The following is a 22,743-nucleotide window of genomic DNA, read 5'->3' as shown; positions in this document are numbered from 1 at the left end:
TCCTGAGCCGGCGTCGCTGGTCGTTGTCCTCGATGCGCGCAGCACGTGGGGCGGGACAGACGCTTCTCAGAGGCGGCACAGACATCGTGGTGCGGTCCGGAGCCTCCCCGGGCCGGGAGCGCAGCCCAGGCGGGGTTAGCGGCAGGCCGTCCGTGTGCGCTGAGGGGAGCCAGGAGCGGACCAGCCGTGCAGCCCCTGCACAGCCCGGACCGTGCCGTGAGCCCGGCGTGGTTCCGAGCGTTCATCCCGCTGCAGCCGCGGCCGCTCCTGCCCCACAGCCGGCTCACGGATGTCCGGCTTAGGTCTGGCTTCAATACCCGCTTCTGAAATATTTTTACTGCCAAGAAATTTAAGTAATGCTGCTGAATATTTAATGTAATAAAAGCCAAATGTGGTTCCTCTTTACCCGACCTACTTTAGATTGTGCCTGTCATCTGAATGCTGCGCTATTCTATCCACTTAGCAACTTCCACTGCTCCACTTATTCTATCTGCTGCTGTTTATAGATAGTGAGCTCTGCTTAAATTATGAATGAGAGAATGAGCTCTGCTAGAGAAGGGAGTTTCTCAACAGGACAGTTAGGTTTAAAAACTCCATTTACACATTCAGCATTTCAGAAAAACATTTATTTTAAAGAAGGCATGTTTTTATTCATGTAGGATTCTAAACTAGTGCTTTAAATTTCATTTGAAAATATTTCCAAAGTTTTGCACTTTTAGAAGTGGACTTCCTACAAAGAAGCGTCTTTTAAGGATATAGCATTTGATCATGTACCTCAGGAGGTTACAGTAATATTGGCATATAAATAAGCACTTTCCTGGTTTCTTAGCATCTGTAGCAATCCCTTAACATATGTTTTTATGTAATTTAGTAACGTGCAGTTCAGCATTAGCTGTTCCAGTTCCCCTGTTCCCTATAGCTCTCAGAATCCAGAGACAGTCAGCGAGCAGACCCAATGCACCCCAGATCAGGCTGGAGTGCCCATTTCTAAGTTCTGAAGCACTCTGAGTCACTGCCGAGGATTTTGCCAGGAAGATGGGAGGGCAGAACAGGGGGTTTTATTTGTTTGGGTATGTGCAGGATGGAAAGGACACAGACACCAGCAGGAGTTTTTTGGGAACTCCCGAGGGAGCAATGAGATTCCATCTGCTGTGGAATGAATGCTCACACTAATCATTCCCCCTAGTTCTTTAACAGAAAAATTGCATTTCAAAGTCTCATTTAATTTTTAAACAATAAATAACATTGAAAATATATTATATTAAACAATATGCTAAGATTTATGCCTTCCTGATTTTGCAGAAGAGCGCAGAGTAACCCCAAGTCATGCTCTGCTGATCCTCAAGGTGGCTATCTACACACAGCTGCTGCAGCCTCTGCTCCTGGAGCTGCCTTTGTGCTACTGCAAACTGCATTAACACGTCTGCTCGAAGTCCTCTTATCCCAAATTTCACTATGTTTACACACTGGGTATAAATAAATCACATGTGGAACATGACTGTAAGTATCAGCCAAAGTACACCATAATTATATGTGAGAAGAAAAGGGGACAGATACATTGATACATAAATATCAGACTTCTTGATAGGAGTGACTACATGTAGTAGTCCTAATAAGTCAAAACAAAAAATTTAAAATATTTTAAAATATTTTAAAATATTTAAAATATTTAAAATATTTTAATATTTAATATTTAAAATTATTTTTCTATTTTAAAATATTCTGTATTCCATGTAATTATGCACTTAATTCAGTAGGAAAAATGACCAACATGGCCCATTGGCAAAGGCTGTCACTCTGCAGACAGAACAGTGCTTGTGACATTTAACCTAAGTTAAAATCCTATTGACCCACTGGGCTTGCACACAGCTCCATGTCACTGCCAGACCTCAGATGAAAGGCAGGCCCAGACTGCTGTTTACTCCAAAGCTCCTTCATACTCCTTTAGAAGTATGAAGGAGCTGTAAAGTGATAACAGGACTTTGGCAGTGTACAATGAGCCTGCTACATCTCTTTTATGTTGAAAACCCTGTCAGTAACACCAGCACGAAGACATTTGCCATTAAACAGCAAATGATTTCTTTAAACCACACTCTTGTTAAGAGAGACATGTTTTGTAATAATGAAGTATGGTAAACAAATTTCACTTCCAAATGACACAACACTGTGCAATTACATATTATAGCATAGCATGGAACAGAATTTTGTGCTGTGCCAAGATAGGAGTATGGTATTCATTTATCACAGCATTGCCCCAAAAGTGCAGAATATTCATCAAAACAGATGATTTTTTTCTGCTAATTCAAACATGGAAATGGTTGGTATTTATCCAGCTGCATTTAAAAAAACAGAGAGGAAAGGTTCTTGTAGAAGCATCAAAGACAATATGACTGCATTTTCTAAATATTAGTTATATGATAAAAAGGGACTTGGATAAATATGACAGGTATTTCTGCCTCCTCTTGTTTGTTTAGGGCTTTTTGTCATTATCTACTGTTCTAATGAATGATTTAGTAAAATAAATCATGTTTAGCTAAATAGTTTGGGGCTTGAGATGGCAAAACAGCACAGACTGCAAAGCTGCCTAAAGCTGCCGTTCTTAGGACAGAAGCTGTAGAGTATTTTGTAAAGGGATGTTACAGCAACATGCTTAACAAGAATAAGACCTTGCTCTGCTTGTGATAAAATGCCAATAAAATCTGCCAGAAAACTGCAGTTCATATATGACATTGATTTAGCTCTTAAGTTTTCCAGCTGATACCAGCTTTGTAGTCTATGGTTAAGTATTGTATCTGTCAGGGTTTGTGTTATCTGTCTGATTGGGAAAATAGGAACTGCCCAGATCAGGGTATAAATCAAGGCAGAGTGTTTGACACTGGGGCAGCAATCCCTTTTGGTTCTTTAACTATCATAAGCACACAGCCTTTCAATAGTGGCAGGCATCCTTTACATGGCATCACAATGCTGGCTCATCTCTTGGCTGCTCACCAAGGTTTGGCCATAAACTTTCCAGTTATTCTTCTTTAAATGAGTCATTTCATCTTAAATGGGTATGGAGGACATAACTCACATGACAGCCACCTTTTATGCAGTGCACTGTTATGATTTTAACCTTGCCTCTCCCCTGCATTATTGCAGAGCACACATTTCCCATATCCCCTGGTAGGTGCATTGTAACACAATGGTCTGTGTGCCTGACAAAGTCAGTGCTCTCACAGAATGCAAACTCAGAGTGAGCCACTGCATCAGGATCCCTTTTCCATCCCTGACAACAACAGAAAATGCTTTTCCATTAAAATTTACCACAGTTTTATGAGTATTAAGGTAAATTGATGGTGTATGTGCACTTGCCTGTCTCTCAGAATGCTTTGCTGCCATTTTGAAAATTTTCTTTTCAACTGCTTAACCTTTACATCATATTTGACTGTTGGAAGCGTAGCTGAAAATATAAAAAGAAATATTAGTTACGCATTCTGCTAGCAAACAGCACTGTGTACTGCAGTGTGTTTTACATGTGCTGATCAAGTAGACACTTAGGAAAGTAAAATGCTGCCAGACTAACAGCACTGGGTCCCAGTGAAGGACTGTTTGCACCAAACCTGAGCTGCTGTTTGCACCAAACCTGAGCTCCTGGGAGCAGGATGAGGAGCAGCAGCAGCCTGCCAAACCTGCTGTGGATGTCACAGCTCCTGGGCATGAGGAGCACCCTCAGGAACCAGCTGTGACCATAACAGCTGCCTCTATTCAGGCAGGCAGAAGTCTTGTGGAACAACCTTGATTTGTAAATATAATAACACATTTAATTTCTTTTAATAATCCAGGTTAATTTTACTAGAACTTACTTATTCTGAAATAATTGAATGTAGAGGTCACACTTAATATACTGAAAAATGTACTTTTTTCTTTTCTTTTCACTCTACCAAGAGCAAGACAATAGCATTAAACATCACAAAATAATACACTGCTTTTTGGCAACACATAAATTAACTGTTTCCAAATTCAAAGTTTAGATACATCTGTAAACTGTCAGCATGAGTGAAATATGCTGAAATCCCCCCTGGTTTTTGCTCACAATTGTAACCAAAGCCATAAATCTAGCTTTAAAGGAATGAGAGTAGTGCCAGGAACCCATGCCTCGTCTGCACTTAAAAGAGTTGGCTGGTACAGCTACACCTTAGAGCTGAATTGGCAAGCACAGATTTCTTTTCGATGTAACTTAAATCACTTTTCTCATGGAATAGGCTAAAGTGGCTGAAGGACTCTGCCAATACAACAGCATCCAGTCCAGGGCTTTTGCCAGCGGGGCTGTAGCTGCATGCAAGGGATTTTTCATCATTCTGACAGCTATTTTGGCAAAACTCCTACATTTAGACCAAGTCCAAGTTAAAGTTGGCATTGTTTTATGTTGCGAATAAAGCAGAGGAGAAGTATTATCAGTTTATGGCCCTGATTTTACATTATTTTAAATTGTTTGTTCTAAAGGAATTTGTGGGGCAGGATCCATGTGGTCCTTTGGAGGCTTGCCTCACACATTTGTGCTGCATTAAAATTGCTTGGTTTTTCAGTGACTGAACTTTGGCAAAGAGGAAACTTACCTTACTAAAAAAAGATAATCTCCATATTACTTAACCCAAGAATAGCCATCCTGATGGTTTAAAGCAAATTTCCAAACTGAAGTGAACTCCAAAAGGAAGCATCTGGGCCAAAGGATATGTGGATTAATACATTATTCTTCATCTTGTCCTCAGTTCAACAATGAATTTAAACACATATAGGATTAACTTTAGGCACACTCATAAGCCCATCTCAAGTTTAGTAATCATGTCAGATATGATAATGCTCCTATTTGAAATTTAATTGAGCAGATATTTGAAATTAATCATGTGTTCTGCACTATGCAGAATCAGGATTACTGTCAGAAGTGCAAGTTTACACAATGCAAGGCTGTTTGTTGTGATGCCACGTGCATTTTTTCCCTGCGCTGGATGTTAAGCCTGTATTTTAAAGACATCCCAAGGGGCATTCTTTTTCCGCATAAGTACATTTTACGTGCTTAGCTCTTTTTTCCCCTAATCTCCCTTTTGCTAAGAGTGGTTTTTTGGCCTCGTTGCCCATGCAGGGTGGTTTGTACGGACTGTGCTGATGGCGTGGATTGCTGTGAGGCCTCTCCGGTACCGGGGCCGCTGTGCTGGGCCGGAGCCGGCCGGGCTGGGCCGGGCCGGGCTGGGGCGGCCCCGGGTGCGGAGGCTCCGGAGGGTTCATGCGCAATGGGGCAGCGGCACTTGGGGAAGTGTGATTTAACCGAGCCTTCTTCCTTCCTTCCTTTCTGTAACACAAGAATGTGCCCGCTAGCAGCAGGCACGGACATCTTTTTGTGCGCTTCGGAGAGCCCGTGCGGGCTGCGCGGGGCCTCGCTCCGAGCTCAGGTGTGAAACAAGTGGAAAACCCCGGGATTAACAGGTGGGTCCTCCGGGGTTTGTGATGCTGAAAACCCAGGGCAGGAGCTGGAGCAGCGCTCACCCCGACACGGAACAGGATGAGTGTCTGCTCTAGATAACATCGTGTGATTTATTGCAGGAGGGTTGTGCTGGTTTGGATTTTTTTTTTTTAATATGGAAAAATAAGTAGTAGCATAGCTAAAGGAGCTTGCCATGAGTTTTAGCTGTGAAAATGAAACTGTTGGCATGAAGTGCAGTTAGTATTCAAGGTACGTGTATTGAAGGCAGAAAATTTGTGTGTCATAACATCCACTTCTGCATTCTTCTGTTTACAAGTGTGTTATGTATCCTGGTAAACAATGCTTTAAAACAGTACAAATAAATAAATAAATAAATATGTATGTGTATACGTATATATACACATTTATACTCATATATATATTTATGAATACAAGACGATGCACATACAAAGGTTTTTTTTCAATGTAAACACAATTTTTCTTATAAAGTTATCCTAACTCATATCCAAGAAAAATGTCGTCATTTAAATCTGTTTGGCCTTTTTCGGATTGCTCATTGAATCTACTATATATGCTCTCGTGATATATGCTCTTTTGTGATTTTCAAAAGACTGAGCAGTTAAGCAGTAAGTAAGTGGCTATTCTTCATGTTCAAAAAGCAGATCATAAGGAGGTCTGAAGAACAGTAAGAACTTTCACTCCAAGAATAAGAGCTTCCATGATGCTTTCATTAAGGAGGATGACAACATCTGTACACTTACTTGTGCAGGCCAGCCAAAGGATAGGTTTCTGTTAGAGGAAAGTGGTTTGCACTTCCATTATTTCCAGTGAGGAAAGCAATTTCTTTTCTTTTTATAGCCTTGCAACTTGCCAGAAATCAATAAGTCTGCTGAAGGAGTTTCCTCACCTCTGTATCTAGCATTGCATAACAGTGTGGTACACGAGTAGAGGCAAAATGATATGTAGCAACAACCCTCCTAAAACCTCCCATTGCTTCATAACTACTTCTTGGGCATTATATTCTTGTAAAACTGTGTTGTTCTGTTATTTGGTTTTCACTCGTTGGCTGAACTGGGAGCAACGGTTTGCTCATGCTGAGGGAACACAGCATCTTGGCAAAGTTGTTAGGATGTTCTTAGAGCTTTTTCAACTTCTCTTGTAACACAGTGGTGTAACAGGCAGGTTTTGTTTGTTTGTTTGTTTAAAAAAACCCCAACAAATCAAAGAACATTCTTAAATGTGGAGATGTTTAAGTAGCAGAATGGCCAATGTGGTCTATGGAATAGGAATATATTGTATTAAGCATTTTGTCAGTACATGGTGAAATAGTGGTCCTAGTAGAACAGATCTAAAATAGCACAATATATCTAGGGTAAGAGAACAAGTAAAAGGAGAATACTTCTGTATAATAATTAGAAAATTCAGATCTCCTGCCACCAAGCCATTGTCAAAGTCAGTTGTTTACTTTTCACGGTACGGTGACAAGTCTCTGGAGAGAACCTAAAGCTGTGAAATATGATAAAAACTTCATACTATTTTAGATACCACCCTATTTTGTCCTACACGTTGTGATTAAGAACAGACAATAAGTTTTTGAGTCCTGAGAAGAGTAAATTTTAACAGTGTAAGAGAACCAGGCTGCTGGTTATACTAATTATCTCAGAGATTTTTAGTTCATCTGAGCTCACACTTGCAAGCTTGAGGGCAAAATAAAAGGAGGAAGAAATCTGCCCACACTGAAGTTCATGATAAAAATCTCATAGGTAAGAACAGAGTTCCCAGTCTAATCTTATTCAACATAACTTCTTATGGTTTTCTTATTTGATTTTAATCTGACAGAAAAACATCCAAACACTTTCACTGGTAACAGTAATAGGGATGGTTCGGTGCTGTGTAGATATTTCTATTTATTACTTTAGTTTTTATGAAGTTGCACTGATACAAATTCACAGAGAACAAAGAATGAAAAATGAGCTAATAGAATGAAAACAACAAAATGAATAATACAAGAAAATTGCCAAAGTGGATCCCCTAAAGGCATGGTACTAAGAAATCTCATGGGGTTTGTTATCTTTCAGTGCTAGCAAGCAATGGAGCAAGATTCACAGTGCACAGCAGAAAGGGAACTGTTGGAAGCTGTAAGCAGAATTACCACATCTTCTACCACAAGTCCATCTGTTGAAGAAGAAATCAAACCCAAAGCTGAAATTTCATGTCAAGTGAGAAAAGAAAACCCAGAAAAAGATGACACGCAAGGTTGATGCTATCCTTTAATTTTATTTTTCATCTAGCTGTTTCTGATGTTAATTTTTGGTTTTAAAAACTTTGCTTCTTTATTGCAGCAGTGGTTCAAAGTTGTACTGCCATACTCCACTGAAAAAAGCCTTGAGTACACTTGTAGTAGCAATAGTAAAACCAGTGCTCATCCTGGTGTGTGTATATACACACCAAGATGTTTCCTTTCAAATGCCTCCTGTCTAAAATGTATCACAAATTTAATTTACACACCAGGAATGAAAGCAGTGATCACCAGATGGCTGATCTTGGGAGTGCCCTTTCTGTGCATCACCAATCTGAGCTCCTTGGCACTTTCAGCAGGGACCAAACTGAGGCCAGTCTCAAGCAGGCAGCTCTCACATGCCTTTAAAGAGGCTGCACTGAGCATTCACCATGCCTAACATCACTCTCATCTGTTATTAAATAAAATGTTACCTATAACATTAAATATATATAATCTCATCAAGATTTTAAATCTGGAAGGATGTCATAAAAACCACCTCTCCTAGGAAACAGATGCTTTGAGCCAAACCCCCAAGGCCTTGATAATTGAAACTGTATGGTCAAATGATTAAGAACATGTAAAAGGGAGGCCACTGACCGAGTGCTATGGTGCCTTTGCAAGTCTATTTCTGCATATTCCATTTCTTTTATCCACTTATCTAGCCTATATGGCACCTGATGAAATGTATTGTCGGTAGATTTCAAAGACAGAGAAATCGCCTTTTTGAAATTCTACATCAAATTCTCCTGTAAGCAAACTTTCCAGCCAGCTGTCCCATATTTTTTATATGTGCACACACACATATATACATATACATATATATATATGTGTGTGTGTGTGTGTGTGTGTATGTATGACTGTGGGAAGAGAGAAAGGAGAAAGGAGGAGGTGTATATATATATATATATAGATATATAGACATATAAAAATAAAATTATATCTTTTATATATGCATATATATATATATATAAAACATTTATATAACTGAACTGTGCCATCAAAACAAGAGAGAATTTGGGAAATCCTCCTTCAGCTGAGCTGGTTATCCAACTTTTAGGTTAGGATATTCATGTTTCCTTAGCTTTCTTCTATTGCTGCACAAACCCCATATTTGAGTAGGGACAGTTTTTGAATATATGTCTGAATTTGCAGCTGCACTGTATTATCTCATCCATTTAGCAACAAAGAAGCCTGGAGAAACATCTGACTCAAAAGACTCAGTCAGTGTTTCTTAGGGCTACTTCTGGGATGATGAAGAGAATCTCCTGCTCAGATTGTGCCCTAGGTTACAACCTTGACATATAAAATTTCGCGGCAGTCTGCTCTCTACAATTTTGTATTCTGCAGGTGATATCTGTTCTTTCAAAATTTCAGACCCTAATAGCTCTCCTTAAAGCATCTGTTCCTGTCTATTAGCAGTGAAATTTTATTTTATCAGTCTTTAGGTCTTGCTGTTACAGCAACAGAAAGTCTGGGCTGTCCTTTCACAACAAATACATAAGAATTTTCTTTCCAAATGCAAAGAATAAAATCTGAAATACTAAATATACTGTTTTTAGATTCCAGTGCAACCCTAAGTCCCAACTCTTCGATGACCACTAAGGAGCTTCAGGAGTACTGGAGGAATGAAAAACGCCAGTGCAAACAAATCAAACTCCTTTTTGAAATCCCATCAACCAGAATTGTAGAGCACCACTTATCTAAATACGTGGTAAGATAAGAAATGAATATGTAAGAAGATCATTAATTTTCATTCACTCTGCAGGGGTCTGCACAGCACACAGCAGGCCTCACTACATGAAAGCCTCAGCAAGGGCCAAGTTTTGCAAGGCAGGATCACACTGAGCAGAACCTGTTCTCACTGATTGTATGGGCCTGCCTGGTGGAATCTGCATCTAAAAAAGCCCTCTGACAGTCAGTTCACAAAATCTGCTGCAGTGGGAAAGTGTTATCAAATAAATTAGTATCTTGAGTATCCTTAAAACACAGCATTTTGTCAACATTAAAGAAATTCTCACAAATGTAAAAATATCTGTATATTTACACGTCCACTGAGCTAGCCAGCTGTAGCATCTGCAGTGCATTTGTACAACTTCCACATCAGAGGTTTCTCTTAGCACAAGTGCAGAATTCTTTGATGTTGACAAAGTCTAAGACATCCTCCCTCTAGATGACTTGGGATTGTTCCCCTTCCCTACTTGGAGCTCCCTTAGGTGGCATATTTCTGTCATATTTTTAAAATAAAACATGAGTATGAGGAGTGGGAACAACCAAGCAGTTTGGATTTTTGTATCTTTTTCCCAGTACTGACACTTGGCTTTTATTTCTGATTCTGCTCCTGGCCTTCAGAAGGACTGATCTAGACTGAATGCCTTTTAGTACTCCTGTGAAATTCAGATAGGGATGATTTCCTTGTTTGCTACAGTCTGTGAGATATGTAGATGAAAAATGCCAAGAATCAGCATTGCTGATGCTGGGTGATCCAGTTTGGTAAAATTTGAAGCAAGTAAATGTTTTGGAGACTGTCCTTACATCTTTTTGCATGCTGGACACACCTACTTAGTTGCTGCTTTTTTTGCATACACCCCTGAATATTCACCTTCTAAATAGCTAGAAATTGGTTTTGTGTAACTGCATGAGAGCAAGAGCATCATTCAGCATATGTGCAAATAAACTTAGTCATAAGTCACAGGCCTAGGCAAAAAGATTTACATTACAACAAAACGGAGCCAATTTGAATGACAGTCTAATTAAGTGCTACTTCTTACCTTTTTCATGCACACTCCACAAATACAAAAGCAAGTACTTGTAAATTATTCACTTAGCTGCCCTTGATAAAATGATAGCTTAAAAAAATTGCTCTTATGATTGTTTTAGAATGCATCAGGCATATATACACTTTTCAGCAGGGAGCAGGACAAAGTATAGGAAAATGTCACAGTGCTTACAAATGAAAAGAGATCAGAGAAGTCAGCTCAAATTTAGAAACCTTTCAAGAACTGCCTGTAAAGATCATTTATGAAGATTAAAAGAGAGAATTTCTCTTTAAGGAAAAACAAGGAAGAGAATCAGACAGGCATAATGCGAGTACTGGTTTGCAGCCTTCCACAGCAGCAGAGAAAACAACTGGCATGAGCAAAACCCCTCCAGCTCCTGTGTAAATTAATGGGCACAGGGTGAGGTTGGATGTGAACATGGTCATCATCCAAGAGGCCAGCAATCTGTGTCCTTAGCTGGTGACACAGTTAAACTGGCTCCCATGGAGCTACCATGGTTTACACGCGTTAGGGATTGGCCCTTCCTCAGCATCACTGTGAGAAGAGATTATTTGGACAACACAGCACAGAATTTTGCAGCTATTTGTCCAATACCACATTTATTATGGTCTTTTTGGGGCTAGTGAAGAGCTGAGGAAGACGTGCTCTTGAGTACTGTTAAGTGGGGCAGCACAGCTGTTAGCTGCTAGTGAAGGGCTTTGGATAGCAGATTGCTGTAGAAATGTTGCTTTTTTGGTATTATTTAAATGTGAATTAAGTTTGAATACGGGACAATGATTTAGAGGAGAGAAAAGAATTTGGAGTTGCTCCATCTTATTTTTGCACACACCAGATATATTGCCAAATACTCCCTCTTCTTTCACAGCATTACTAGCACCCCAAATCCCAAGGAATGTCTTCTACAAAGAGCATTTCTGAATATTATGACCAATGTAAAATAGATTACATTCAATATTAAGTCTGGGAAATCCATTCAGTTCACTGAAGATGATTGATTGCAGCAGCCATGGCTGTTATAAACAAAGTACAGCTACAGAAATGCTTTGTGAATGTTTTCATGTGCTTCAGTCTGCTGCTATTTGCTTTCCCAGCACCTTGCAGGATGGGATCTGTTAGTGTTCTCTTTATGTACAAGTTACTTACGTGCTAAGCCTAAGCCTGGTGACAGGAGTACAGAATAGCAGGAGGAGGGAATTTTTAGTTTGATGGCTGCAGATATTTCAGCTCTACACTGAGCATGCACCATAATCCCAGGCAGTAACTGATTTAGCAGCACTGCCATGGGAGTACACGAGATTACACACAGAAAATTAGTGCAGGAGTGTTTCAGCTGGAGGACTGAACAAACAAAGTCTGCTTTGCAGACAAAATCTGACTGCACTGGGGCTAGAATGGTCCCTTCTCATGCTTATTTTTTCTCTTTGATTGTGTTTAGATGTATAAAATCATCATTTTGCAAACAGGGAGTTTTGACAGCAACAAGTCCGTAATTGAACGGCGTTATTCAGATTTTGAGAAACTGCACAGAAATCTGCTGGAAGAATTCAGCGAAGAACTGGAAGATGTAACCTTTCCCAAAAAAACTCTAACAGGAAACTTCACAGAAGAAATAATCAATGAAAGAAAATTAGCCTTCAAGGACTACCTGAGACTCCTCTATGCTATGAAATACATCAGAAGATCAAAAAAATTTATTGACTTTTTAACAAGGCCAGAGCTTCAGGAAGCATACGGTTGCCTGCGGGGTGGCCAGTACACCAAAGCTTTGGAAATCCTTTTAGAAGTCATTGGGCTGCAGGAAAGGCTGACAAGAGGGAACCCTGTTGCAATTGTCCCTACCCTCTGTGCCATCGTGGTGTGCCACAAGGACCTGGAAAACCCAGCAAGCGCCTTTGAGTATGGAGAGAAAGCTCTGTCACGCCTCTGTGTGCACACCAGCCACAGGTATTACATGCCACTTTTAGAAACAATGATCGCTCTGGCATATGAACTTGGCAAGGATTTTCTGTCTTTGCAAGAAAAACTGGAAGAATGGAAGACAAAGAAAGATCCCGTACGGGTTTTTACCCTGAAAGAACTTGCAGTTCGGGAGTACGTACGGTGAACACAAGAAAAAATTAATGAAAGAGCAAACTCTTGGAAGAATGAGAACTGGAAATTACCTGATTGGGTTGCTTAACATTGTATTAATAGGAGAAAAAATTAAATATCCTCTATGCTCAAAGGGACATTAACATCTATGTTGGAATATATTACATCTACTGTACAGATACGAGGAGTTCCCAAGGAGTATTTTAAGGTTTCTTGAAGGAAATGTGCAAGAAAATAATCATTTATGATTTGGTTATTTTGAACATAGCTTATTTTGTGTGAAAAGTCAGAATAAGAAAATACAATTAATAAAGCACTTGAAAATCTACAGAATGAGTCATTACTTGTTCATGTGGAAACTACTTCCTTTCAAGAAAGGAAAGTCATCCTGTCATCCTCAGACACTGAAAGTAGTTTTTTACTCCTCCAGCTGAGGCCTGGTCAAATGGCACTTTGCCATTTCTGAGGATGATGGGGTTGATCCTGTTCCCTCTGAATTCAGCTGCTGTGGGCAGGAGGAGGGGGAAGGTTTACAATCAGCTTGGGTGGGAGCAAAAAATACAAGTGATGGACATTCCATCACAGATGAGGAAGTACACTTCATCTCCCTTTTGGAACTAACACAATTTTTTTACTTTCTGCATTGAAGGCACATTCTTGTTTGCTTGCCTGCCTTGGTAATTTCCCGCCACTTTAAAGTCTCTCCCATACACTTATTTTAACAATCTGGTAAATTAATTCTCATAAATATTGTAATTATCTTGCCATTATCTAGCATGGGTCATTATTCTCTGCTGAACATAGTCCACTGAGTACTTTCAGCCCTGGACTTCTGTTACAGATACTACCTGCACCACAATGACATTGTGTATAAATTAGGAATAACTGTATTCATTTATCTCCCCAAGACATGAAAGATTCAGCTAATTGGAAGTGCACTGAAGCTGAAAACTTTGTTGTGTATTGTTACAAGGAGAAAGTCTTGAAAAAAATACAGAATTATAGGACTGTCTAGGGTGGAAAGTTAATATTTTAAGTAGCTAGTGACAGCTAGGCATTAAACACAAAATACATGGATTATTTGTTATTTGGCAATTATTATTTTTGCTAGTTATACAGAAGTAATAGAATTAAGAGTAATTAATTAAGAGACTTAAAGGCTAATCTTCTCACAACATAGCATATTGCAGGACAGTTAAAACGGATCAAAGGTAACACCTTCTTAGAGTATGTGTGAATCAGTAACAAAGCAGTGAGGAAAAAGGCATGTCTGGGGTCTGTATCACACTCAGGCAGAAAGGAAGCATGGCCTTCACACTGCTGTAACTCCACAACAGATTGTGATGAAAAACCAAAAGAATTGGAAAAAATTATTTCCTCCCTTTTGCCCCCTCCCATCCTTGTGTGCAGCATCCCAGGCCCGGTTTTCTTGGATTCTCCTCAGTTTTTATGGGATGGTCCATGAATATCTATCGGCTTCCTTAAAGGCATGTGAGAGCTGCCTGCTTGAGATTGGCCTCAGTTTGGTGTCCTTGCTGATAATTGCCAAGAAATGCAGATTGATGATGCACAGAAAGTGCACTCCCAAGTGATCACTACTTTCATTCCTGGTGTATAAGTTAAATCTGTGATATATTTTAGGCAGGAGGCGTTTGAAAGGAAACATCTGAGTGTGTATATACACACCAGGATGAGCATCTGCAGGTTAGGGTTAGAATTGGGTTAGAGTTATGGTTAGGGTGAGGGTTAGAGACAGGATTAGGGTTAGGGTTAGGCCATTATTGTTAGGGTGAGACCTTTCAGGTTAGTGTTAGGGTTAGGCCATTAGGGTTATGGTTTGACCATCAGGTTAGGGTTATAGTTAGGGTTAGGGTCAGGGCCATTGGGGTTAAGGCTAGTGTTACAGCTGGGGTCAGGTTTAGGGTTTGGCCATTAGTATTAGGCAGTTAGGGTTAGGATTAGGCATTAGGACTAGTCATTAGGGTTAGGTTTTTGTGGCTTTTGGAACCCTTACCCTAGGCAGAGCAGTAAAATCAGCCTTGGCAAGGGCTGGTTCAAAGGAGAAAGCTGTGGAGGAAGCCACGTTGTGGCATTTCCACGTTCCCCTTGGGATGCCTTTTGCAGCCGCAGTGTGCCTGGAGCTCTGGGCTTTGTGATTTTTGGAACCCTAAGCCTAGCTAGAACCCTAACGCTGGGCAGAGCAGTAAAAGCAGTCCTGGGTGCTGTTTCCAAAGAGAAAGCTGTTGAAGTGGCCGTGCCGTGGCAGTTTTGTGTTCCCCTTGGCATGCTTTTTGTAGCTGCACCGTTCCTGGAATTTACCTGGGTTTTATCTGCCACAGACTTTGTCTTTAATCAGAAGAAGGAACTTAATCTCTGTGCCCCTATTTCCTCCCACAGTACTTCCCCACAAAGTTTCCTGATTCAGGTTCCCCATACTCATGGAGGGTGGCTGGAGCTCGTCTCCAGCTGAAGGTCTTGAGACCCAAGCTCTGCTCTTGGCAGTGCCCCAAGCCCACTGAGTGACTTTGATCAACTAATCAAATCTCAGATTTCTTTTGAATACCAATATTACTTTGTCTTCCTCTATAAAGCTATATTTTACTTATATTTTAGCAGTACATTCCAACGTATCATTTCCCCCATTTTACAGCTAGGGGAATTGTGGTACAAGTAAGAGAAGTGATTTTTCCCAAAGTCTAATGCAGTGGTCTGGAGACCACACTGATTGCCTGAAGAAATACTGAAGCACAACTGGCATCCCAGCTTTGCAAAAAGAGATGTGCCACAGGTGTGTGTTCTTAAATACCTCTTGCAGGATCACCACAACACAGCTTCACCTGTGCCTGCTGCCATACCCCTGAGAAAATTGCCTGAGGTGTCAATGCAAGAGAAAACATTTATGACTAATTAATATATTTGAAGAACTAATAAGTGGTTGAATAGCACAAATATTTTAAACACTACTTTATAAAAAAAAAAAAAAGCAGAAGTCTTGCCTAAGAGATTCTTAGAATATATGAAAAAACCTACAGACTTCAGTATCATTTTCCGCAGGAAGGAACAGAAAAATATTTTCAAATACATTTTTTTTTCAGTTTTAAGTATTTCTTAAAACTTTGGAATTTCTTTGCAGTGCTCTTGTAGCCTAAACAAGAAGAATCCCACAACCACTACAGAGTACTGTATACATCAGCAATCTGGTACTATCCACTTTTCTCTGCAACAGCACACAGTACATCAGAGCTTTGCAGTATGGTCTTACTTTTCCAATTGCTATTGACATCTCTGAAGTGTACCTAGAGCAGATACCAATCCAAGTACAAATTCACATTTAACTTTTTCCCAGGAAAAAAAGTTAAAAAAAAAAGCTGTCCAGCCAACATCTGCCTAGCATGCCTAAAAATCCACAGGCTGCATACAAATGAGAAAAAAATTTAAATAAAATCTGGGCAGATCATCTCCAAGAGTCCATGGAGAGTTGCATTACGATCTATTGAGCTTTGCCCCATTTCCATATCAATTATTATATCATTTGGGGCATTAAGTAGATAATACAGTTTACACAACTTTCTAAAATAACTAAAGAAGCCCATGAGGATGCCTAGTTACTTATGAAACATATGCAGACAAGATGCTCTCTGTGCAATGCAGCATCTTGTTTACAGGGAATCCTGTGATCTTTATCACATACTTGTTATTAACTCCTGTTATCTGCTGCATCACTGGAGGATAATATTTGCTTTCCTGAATCTTAATAAGGCTAAATACATTTATTGAATTCAACAGATTTGTACAATCAGCATGGGAGTCGGGTTCAGGACACAAGATGAAATCTAGGTTTTGTGGCTGAGACAGCAGCTGAGCAAATCAAATCAAGAATGTTTATTTTTTCATTAGATCAAAGGCAGGAGCAAGATGTGTTGAAAAACTAAACACAGTTGTAACGGTGTAAAATACTGAATGTCAATTCCCATCTGGATGAGGTGAGAACCCCAAAGAACCAACCTATTTACATTCAGATCCCATTACAACATATGTTCATCACACTTAGTGAATATGTATATGCTCTGTAGATGCACAAGGCACAAATTTTCCTGTCAGACCAGTAAGAGCTGAGAGCAGCTACACTGAAATAAATTGGGTTATAATGTAGTTGAGGACAGAATAAGTTCTACTGTCTACATAAAAAATCTCTATAGTCAGTGGATGTGTGGAAGGACAGATGGTTGATGAGGGGAAAGAGCAAGCAAATTTGAATGTTTTGATGCTTAATAAATGCTTTCCAAGTGTTTAGGAAATTCGGATCAAAGTTACTTTTACAAGCACCTCATGGTTTTATATACATATATATATAGAGAGAGAGAGAAAGAGTGCTAGTTTTAAACATACAACCTTCTTTTATGAGAAATAGGAATACATATGTAACTGATTATTCAGAAAAATGCTGCAGAGAAATACACTGGATGATCCCCCATATACTAATTTCTCTAAACTAGTGTAATTTAAAAATTTTTCATTCCAGACAGTGCGAGACTCTGCGATAACCGATAGGAAATATTAAAGAATTTTACTGAAAATGCAGGACCTCAATCCCACTGTTTTTCCCGGGTGGCAGCGATAGATTTATGTGCCCTGGCAGGGCTGCAGTGCCACTAGATGGAGCCGCAGCATTTTCAGGAGCTCGGGACCCTGCGAGCTCAAGGGAATGGAGCAGAGAACTTTTTTTAATGACTTGAATTTTATTAAAAAAAAAAATCTACTCTAAAGTCTAACATTTAAATTTTAATATGATTAAACTAAATATATATCTCTCAGCTCCATTGTGGGTTCAGACTGTAGCGCCTTGCTTTCCAGCTGTCCTTCAGGACAATTTACCACAGCCCTTTATCAGGCAGAGCTCTAGGAGCTGGCTGGAAAGCTGAAAGAGAAAATGTTCTTGCAGGCTTTTAGACCTGGTGAGTTCAAAGCCAGAATCACTGCAGCGTCTCAGTTCCTACAGTACCTTTTCCTTCTGATCAAAAGGAACCAAGTAAAACTCACAACTCTTAAAAGAACTATCAAATAATGGGGGGGAGGGAAGCAAAAATAAATGGGCCCATAATGCCTTCTGAATAGTGCTGGGGAAAGTTCAATGACTCCATTTTAAAAAGCTGCACTCCCAAGTATGAAAACGAGATCTGATTCTGTTTTCAGTGCAACCACTATAAAATCCATCTGTTAATTTATGTACAGGCAGAAATATACTGCAAACAGTATCCATAGGCATATTTTGATATTGAGCATTATCCTCTGGTTGATAACACAGAAGGGAAAGAAACGATGACTAAACCTGGACCATAGCTCCCAGTCATCTCCTTTATCTGTGCTTTAAGGTGCAAAACACAGAAATTTGGTTTTGGAAGCAGCTCCTGATCCCCCAACAGATCCAGCACTGGCCTGCAGTTCCCTGAGTTGTGCTAATGATTTTTATCAAGTTGCTGGGATGGCCTGGATTTGGAGAGTGGCCTCTCCCCCCACTGACTGCCAGCTGCAGACCAGAGTTTGAGAGCAGCCTCCCCCTGCATCAAGATATTTTTTTCCAAAAGGTTTCTGCAGAATCTGCTAGCTTTTAGAAGCAGCATGAGGGAACTGGCCAGTCCAGAGGCAGTAAAAAGCAGGAAGACTTTGCCAAAGTCTTTGAAAGAATAGTCTCAGGAGGTGAAATCTTTGAAGGGGTGTCTGCCTTCTTCCTATTCAGTTTCTTCCAGAAATCATGGAAGGAAAAAAAAAAAAAAAAAAAAAAAAGGAAAAAAAGAATTTAAAAAAAGATACAATGCTTTTATAGTGCTTCATATGTTCAGAACATTTTATAAATACTGGGCAAGATTAATCCAGGCTTTAAATCTGCATAAACCTTGGCAGAGGGCTCTGGTGCCCATGAGATTATAAAGTCTGCCATGAAACTAAATTGTGATCATCAAAAAAGGAGACTCAAAAAGGTGTAGCCAGGAAAAAAAAGATTATTTTTGAAACAAGAAGACAGAAAAAAATCTAAGAAAAGAAACCAATGGTTGGTCACTTGCAGCAGGGTGTAAGTTTTCATTTATTTCATCTCCTTTGGAGAGCAAAGAGTCATGCAGATCTTTATGTGAAAAACAGCACCCCAGAGAGACTGACAGAGAAAACGGCTTTTGGTTTATGCATTTATACTTCTCTTATCCTAAGAAGATAGCAGTGAGGATACTTGGTTATAAGTAAACATAAATAACAGTGTTAATTATGGTCTTCACAAGCAGCAGTAAACCAAACTAACTTATTCCATGATTATTATGCTCCATGTTCATCTGAGTGTTCCATGTAGCAACTGTAAGAGGCTTGATTTCTACTGCATCAGAATGTATTTTACACATACTTAGATTTGAAATGTATTTAAAATTATGATTTGTCCTGCTGTGCAGCAGTTTAATGATAACTGACCTAATTTGCCATATAAATCTTCTGTATAGGAAAGGAATTCATTTTCCTTCTGGAAGGCAGAGCACTCTGAAACAACCTTTGTTTGCTGCTGCCAACTCAAGCCCCTTCAAAACCTAAGGTAAAAGGCAGAGGATGAGGGCAGAAGGATTCTTTATCTCAGCATGTTTTCCCTGGGTTGGCCACTGATGCTCACAATAGAGAGGGAGCACTAAACACAGCAAAAGCATCAAGAGAAAGTTGAGACAAAGCACAATTCCACAGCTAACCACTGCCAGACGAACCAAGTGCCAGAGCTGGGCAGATTGTGTGTCACTCCAGCCTTAGAAACCTAAAAATCTCAGCCTCTGAGCTTTTTGTCACACACATATGCTCCCTGCCCACCCTGCAGTACAGCTCAGCTGCACTCTGTAGTCTGGGCCACAAAGTATTGAAAGCACATCTCTACAGAAAATGCAGCTTGCTTGATCTATTAGCTGTGCTTACAAGAGCTTATGTCTCCTTGTACTGATGCATTTCAAAATCTGACTTTACATATTTTTTTCATTCTTCCCTGTAACAAATGCCAGACTTTAAATACTGTCTTTCCTAACAGTGCAGCTGTAAAATGTCTCTTCTTCACTGCCACCTAAGGTTTTCCTGCCTGTTGAAGATGGCCCTGAAGCATCTGCACTGGTCATGCAGTGGCCATGATTTGAGGTTGCCACTGATGGCCTTTGTCTCACTGCTCAGAAAGCAGCAGGGACGAGCCATGGAGGTGGAATTCCACCAGTCTGACCCTCAGGACAGGCAGAGCTGTTACCAAACATGCAGGACCACTATGAGTAAGAGCAGTGACGGATTCATTTCCCTTCATGTTAGTCTAGACCACCAGCACCTATTTCAGGCACCATCTCTCTTCTGTTTTGATGTATCTTCACAACCTACAGTTCTCTTCCATGTAGACACATAGTGATGATCAAATTACTGCCTTAAAGAGTCATTCTACTTATTGAAAAGGATCAAAGGAATTCTTGGAACAATAAAAGAGGTCATATGCTAGTCTGATTTTCATTAGGAACTCCAGGTCTAGCAAAAAAAAAAAAAGTAACTCTTTTCCTCCTCCTCAGCATGTCACCCTGTCCCTCCTGACAGCTTCTGGCAACAATCTCTCTTTTCAGTCCTGAGAAACCAATTGAAGTTTCCTTTATCTCCAAACCCCTTGCTCTGCAAAAACATTTGTATCATTTTGGATCCATGAGTCATGTCCCTCAAAGCTATTTGTTTATTTCTCCCACTGTCTTCCTTATGGAGACTGAGGCCATGTATCACAAAGAGTTGTGTGGCTTTCCCTTTCCTTATCAGAGGCAGCAAAGGTTAGAACAATGTGTATGAAGGGAGATCTGATAACCCACCCATGTATTGCTTCACCTGCCACCTCCGGGTCATTCACAGCAATTCATTCAGGGCAGCAGAGTCAGTGCAGGGCATTGCTCTGCTTGAAGAATCACACCCCAGGCTTGCTAGAAAGCAAAACCTTGAATTACTTCATCCTCTTTCTCTGGACTAAGAGAGAATTTGCTCCTCTGCCTGTTTTAACTTTGAACTGCATAAACTTCTGCATTCTCTTTACCAGTTGGTGGAGTTTTTAGTTGTTGTTTTCATTTTTTTTGTAATGAATCTTTCTGGAATTTGTACATAGTTCAGAGCTAGTTTTAGCTTGATCAGAAAGTGCTCTGGGATGCTTGCACATAAGGTGCTATAGAAATGCATTGCATTACCCTGCATCCAAATAAAAATCAACACAGTTAAAAATTAGCTACAGTAGTAAAAAAATGCTGCAGGGACAAGGCTGGCACAGAGTCCATGCTGAAAAAAATGCCTAAAGAATTGTGATCTCTGTATTTTAACAGGTTGAGAAATCGACTTTCAAGGGCAATTTGAATCTGATGCTTTGAGACGTGAGCTGACCACCCTATAGTGATTGAGAAGGGATTTTTAATCAGTGGAAAACTGAGCTGCAGCCACACAGAAACACCAGTGGATCTGGAGTACATCATGCTCATTAGCTCTGGGTAGGAAGGTAGATTCACTTGTCTTTGTTGTCAATGCCCAGTTGGTAATGATGCAAGGCACCAGACAAGGACATCATGGTAGGTGAATCAATACTCAGAACCACTGAAAAAGTCTTATTTTCTCCACAGAATGAAGAAGCAGCAGCACTCTGAGGTCAGAGCAAGGCAGTCAGGTATACATGGATAATTGCAAGCATTGCAGTTCCTACATGCAGTCTTCACAAACATGCATTGATTCACCACAGAATGCCTCCTAAAGAAAAGGAATTCTTAAGATTTCTTAACATTCTCCCATGAGAGCGAGTTTCTTTTCCAATCCATTGTGCTACCGTTACAACCTTATTTTTATTTTCAAGAATTTTCATTGAATCACAGAACTCCTCTCTGACACAGCTCACCTTTTAGAGGTATTTTTCAATTGATCTAATCCATCTATTCTACCTAAGAACTCCTTTGCCTGTTTAAAAAAACAACAAATGAAAACAAAAAAACAAAGACCTAAGGATGCATGTAAAATGTAGCATCATTAACAATTCTTTAATATATACAAGCAAATCTGGCAACTTTAAATCTTGTTACTACTTTGAAACATGCCACAGACTGTCTTTTCCACTTTCTACTTAGTGAATCTTCATAGGGTTTTTAATACTCTTTCTACTTTTGCCATGATCAAAGGAATTGCTCTCCGTTTGCTTGTTCCTCTGATAAGTGATAAAAGATGTCAGTGAGACTAATGAGAACTGCCTCCAGCTTCCTTCATAAAGCCCTGTAGAAAAGAAATCACAATGCATCCTCAAACCTGCTAGTCTTTTAGGAAATAAAGTGTGGAAAAATACTAGGCACAAAGACAACAGGGGGATGGGAGCAGGGGAGGAGGTGGGGAAAAAGCTTTTACAAAAGAAACAAGGATATTGGTGTGTAAGCAGAAATGTTACTCCCACCAGTGGTCTGTATTGGGGTAAATCCTGAAACAACTCCATGTGCAAACGTGGAACTTCTGTTCTTTGCACAGCAGTATTTGCCTTTTCACACACACATTGCACGTGTTGGAAAAGTCACATAACAGCTTCCCCCCCAGCCCATGGTACAGCAGTGTTAAAAATCAGAACCAAATCCAGATTAGGCCTTTACTCTGCAGAGAGAGCTCAATGACAGCTCACTTTACTTTTCTCAGGACTTGCCAGGATATTTTCAGTTCCAAAATGAATTTTACTTGCTAGTCTAAAAGCCTGAAGGCTGACTGAGCACATCTCCAGGTCCTACAACCATGGATGTGTTTCCATTTACTGACACTGAAGACAACTCAAATAAACACAATGGATCACATAAAGTATTCATGCATCAGGACCTGCCCCAAATAAGTGGTGAGATTTTAATTTGGGCTGTGAAAAGCTGCTCAGCTTCCCAAGCAAATTCTTCCTCCCATTTGCTGACCAATATCTCATCTGCAGGGGCTGCTGTGTGTTTTCCCCAGCCCAGGTAAAGGTGAAATGCACACAGGTACCTTGCTAAGGAAATCTCACTTCTTGGAATGAAAGAGAAGTCAAGGATGTGTGTGAATGACACAGCAGGCTCTGCCCACATGCCATCCCCTCCAAGAGAGCTGGGCTCTTGTTTTTCAAGTGCCAA

At 40.1% G+C, this 22,743-nt stretch overlaps 1 protein-coding gene across 1 annotated transcript; it reads left to right on the top strand.

Moving 5' to 3' along the window:
- Nucleotides 1-5,359: 5,359 nt before the first annotated feature.
- SNX20 (sorting nexin 20) lies at nt 5,360-12,889 on the top strand. The gene is made up of 4 exons (XM_058813705.1): nt 5,360-5,460; nt 7,537-7,714; nt 9,299-9,450; nt 11,952-12,889. Exons 2-4 carry the CDS (start codon nt 7,549-7,551, stop codon nt 12,618-12,620), a joined length of 987 nt encoding a protein of 328 aa, XP_058669688.1. The 5' UTR covers nt 5,360-5,460; nt 7,537-7,548; the 3' UTR covers nt 12,621-12,889.
- The last annotated feature ends 9,854 nt before the right edge of the window (nt 12,890-22,743 follow it).

This window comes from Ammospiza caudacuta, chromosome 13 (genome assembly GCF_027887145.1).
Source record: "Ammospiza caudacuta isolate bAmmCau1 chromosome 13, bAmmCau1.pri, whole genome shotgun sequence".
Taxonomy (NCBI): Eukaryota; Metazoa; Chordata; class Aves; order Passeriformes; family Passerellidae; genus Ammospiza; species Ammospiza caudacuta.
Note: the sequence above shows the minus strand (reverse complement) of the source record. Positions and strands in the feature narration are given on the sequence as shown.